This window comes from Poromitra crassiceps (assembly GCF_964638095.1).
Source record: "Poromitra crassiceps genome assembly, chromosome: 7".
Classification (NCBI taxonomy): Eukaryota; Metazoa; Chordata; class Actinopteri; order Beryciformes; family Melamphaidae; genus Poromitra; species Poromitra crassiceps.
Window position 1 is genome coordinate 31,624,108 of NC_139628.1, and position 2,500 is coordinate 31,626,607.

A 2,500-nucleotide genomic window follows, 5' to 3' on the forward strand; every position below is an offset into this window, starting at 1 on the left:
GCTTCAGTAGACAGGAAGGATGACCACAACAATTCCATAATTTCCTGTTAAAAAGCTCAGCCTGTAACATGTAACAGGAAGTAGTTGAGGAGATTCAGCATGTAAACGTATACCCTGCTGAGGTCTGAACTACCTCTCTGTAAATATGACATCTTTGAACATACTGTTACATACCTGATAAGTAACCTTTTATAACCTTTTGCCATATTTGACTCCTCCCCCTGTTGCAGGCCTGGCTGAGCTGCTGCTGTCTGGTCCAACTGAGTCTACAGGTGAGCTGAAACACTGTTCCACAGAAAACAACCACCAACAATCACCTGTAATAAATAAATAAATAAATAAATAAATAAATAAATAAATAAATAAATAAATAAATAAATAAATAAATAAATATAATAGCAATACCCTGATGAAGACTGTATGTTGAAACCAGTCCCCATTACAGCCAGTCTCTTTTTGAGGCCAATGCGGAAGTTGCCATACTCTCAAATGGCCAGTGGGGGGCGCAGCTTGTGTAACATCATCCCTGAACGTCCATTCAACTCTATGTGAAATGAGCCAACTTCTCTCTCGGTCTCTGTCTTAAATAAACACTTTACAAATGAGTTTATGGTCTGAAAAAACAATTTCAAGTATTTTTCATGCTCTCAAGGCCCCAGTTTTTTTAATTATAGCCCCATTCCGAGGAAAATAGGCGATATACTTTGGATATTGGGAAACAGTAATACTTCCGCCCGTTAGAGGCAGCAATGTGCCGCAAAGGCATCTAGTCTGCGGAAAGTACACGAATAAGAAAACCTAGCAAAACAAGGCTAGTATGGCTAGCAGATAGCAAGTCATACTTTAGCAAATTATCAGAAAATAGCGCTACTTTATGATATTTTAATAATGTTAGTAGACACACGTAACTGTATAGATGGCATACATGTAACGTGACGCTCATAACATGGCGGACCATTTAACGTTATCTAACGGTATGTAAAGTAGCCTAACGTTAAATGGTCTGTCCATGTTATACAGTAAGCGTCATAAGGTTATATGTCAACGTGACATAACATCACAAGTTTTTGCAGACATGAATGCTGTTGGTCGTTTGTTCAATTTGCTTTTCTGTATGGTATTGGACATTTAAAAATGATACATACTTGTCTTGAGGCATCCGCCAAGCTCAGCAATTTGTTATCCTTATTTTAAAACATACTTTATCAGATCGATAGAACTCAACATAGCCTAAGGTCTTGCACTAATATGTCTACTGGTAAATTAGGCATATATAGATAATCTACCAAGCAACACTTGATACAAATATAGGTAACCATTTCACAGCAGTACAGCCTACCATGGTGGAAAATTAACCATTCTTTAAGTTTGAATGATATCAAAATATATGTTGCATGGTGTAGCCTTTGTCGAATTGTTACAGCTAACCATATTTCAATAAATATAAATCATTCGTTGATTTGAAGCAGTCGGTTGGTTCTCCATCTTCATTCTTCTTCCTGGTCATTTGGTCGAAGCTGGTTCACTCGACATCAAATATCTTTATATCACATCTTATTAACAACCTGCCTGTTCTGACCAGACAACTATAATGGGCTTGTTCTATGAGATTTGCGGTACATTCGGGTACATGATTTAATTAGCACATAGCCTACACAACAAGGTTCTTTGTTGGCAATGTTTATTGACAAAAACACACTGGCAGATACATACCAAATGGTTCAAAGTAAATATATCAAAAGTCTCAAATCTGTCAGCATTTAGCTTATGTTATTGCAATATCTTAGGTTGAACAACTGATGATCAGCAATATTCTCACAGTAATATGCACATGGGAATCAAAACGTAGCATTCATTTTCACAAATAATTTGACCAAGGGACAATGTGCCTCTGTTCTGTTGTGCTGTTCCTGCTCCACCATGGTACTCCGACGGCCATCCCTTGAAGAAACAAACGACACCGTGTTATATTAATTATATAACATAACGCCACCAAATTTCAGTTAAAGTAGGCTATAACGGTGCTCACACGTTAGCACACGATGCTAATCGAGCTAGCGTTAGCTTACAAACATGAGCATCACTCAAACAGTCCAACGAGTCCAACATAGCAGAGCACCAAGTGCGCGACCAAATCCACCTCAGTTATAAATTTTAGAGTTTGCCCAGAGATAAGTATAATAGCAGTTTACCTTGTGGAGGCTTAGCAGCAGCTAGCAGGCTGGAGACTCACACCAGGCACAATGCACCAGGATCACACCACACCATGGTCTCTTGGCCAGGCCCCGGACAAGACGGTGGTCGGCTGGCTGGACTCCTACTCGCCCATACCTTCGGACTAAAAGTTATTATATTTGTTGTCCTGGACCATTTCACCACTGCAACCAGCCAGCCAGCGAGCAAGCTAGCAAACAGAAGCGAACAACAAGATGGCAGTCGTTCAAGCCTGTGAGACAAATTCGGAAACTCCCCCGGCAGCCGCTAGGGGCAGCCGCCCCCT

At 40.1% G+C, this 2,500-nt stretch overlaps 1 protein-coding gene across 1 annotated transcript in view; it reads left to right on the forward strand.

Moving 5' to 3' along the window:
- LOC310779536 (uncharacterized protein) overlaps positions 1-2,500 on the forward strand; it is a gene marked incomplete at its 5' end in the record, with an annotated part of 7,997 nt that overhangs the window by 935 nt on the left and 4,562 nt on the right. Inside the window, one exon of the mRNA XM_083640061.1 lies at positions 231-272. Coding sequence (XP_083496187.1) covers positions 231-272 — 42 coding nt within the window. The remainder of the gene's footprint in view (positions 1-230; positions 273-2,500) is intronic.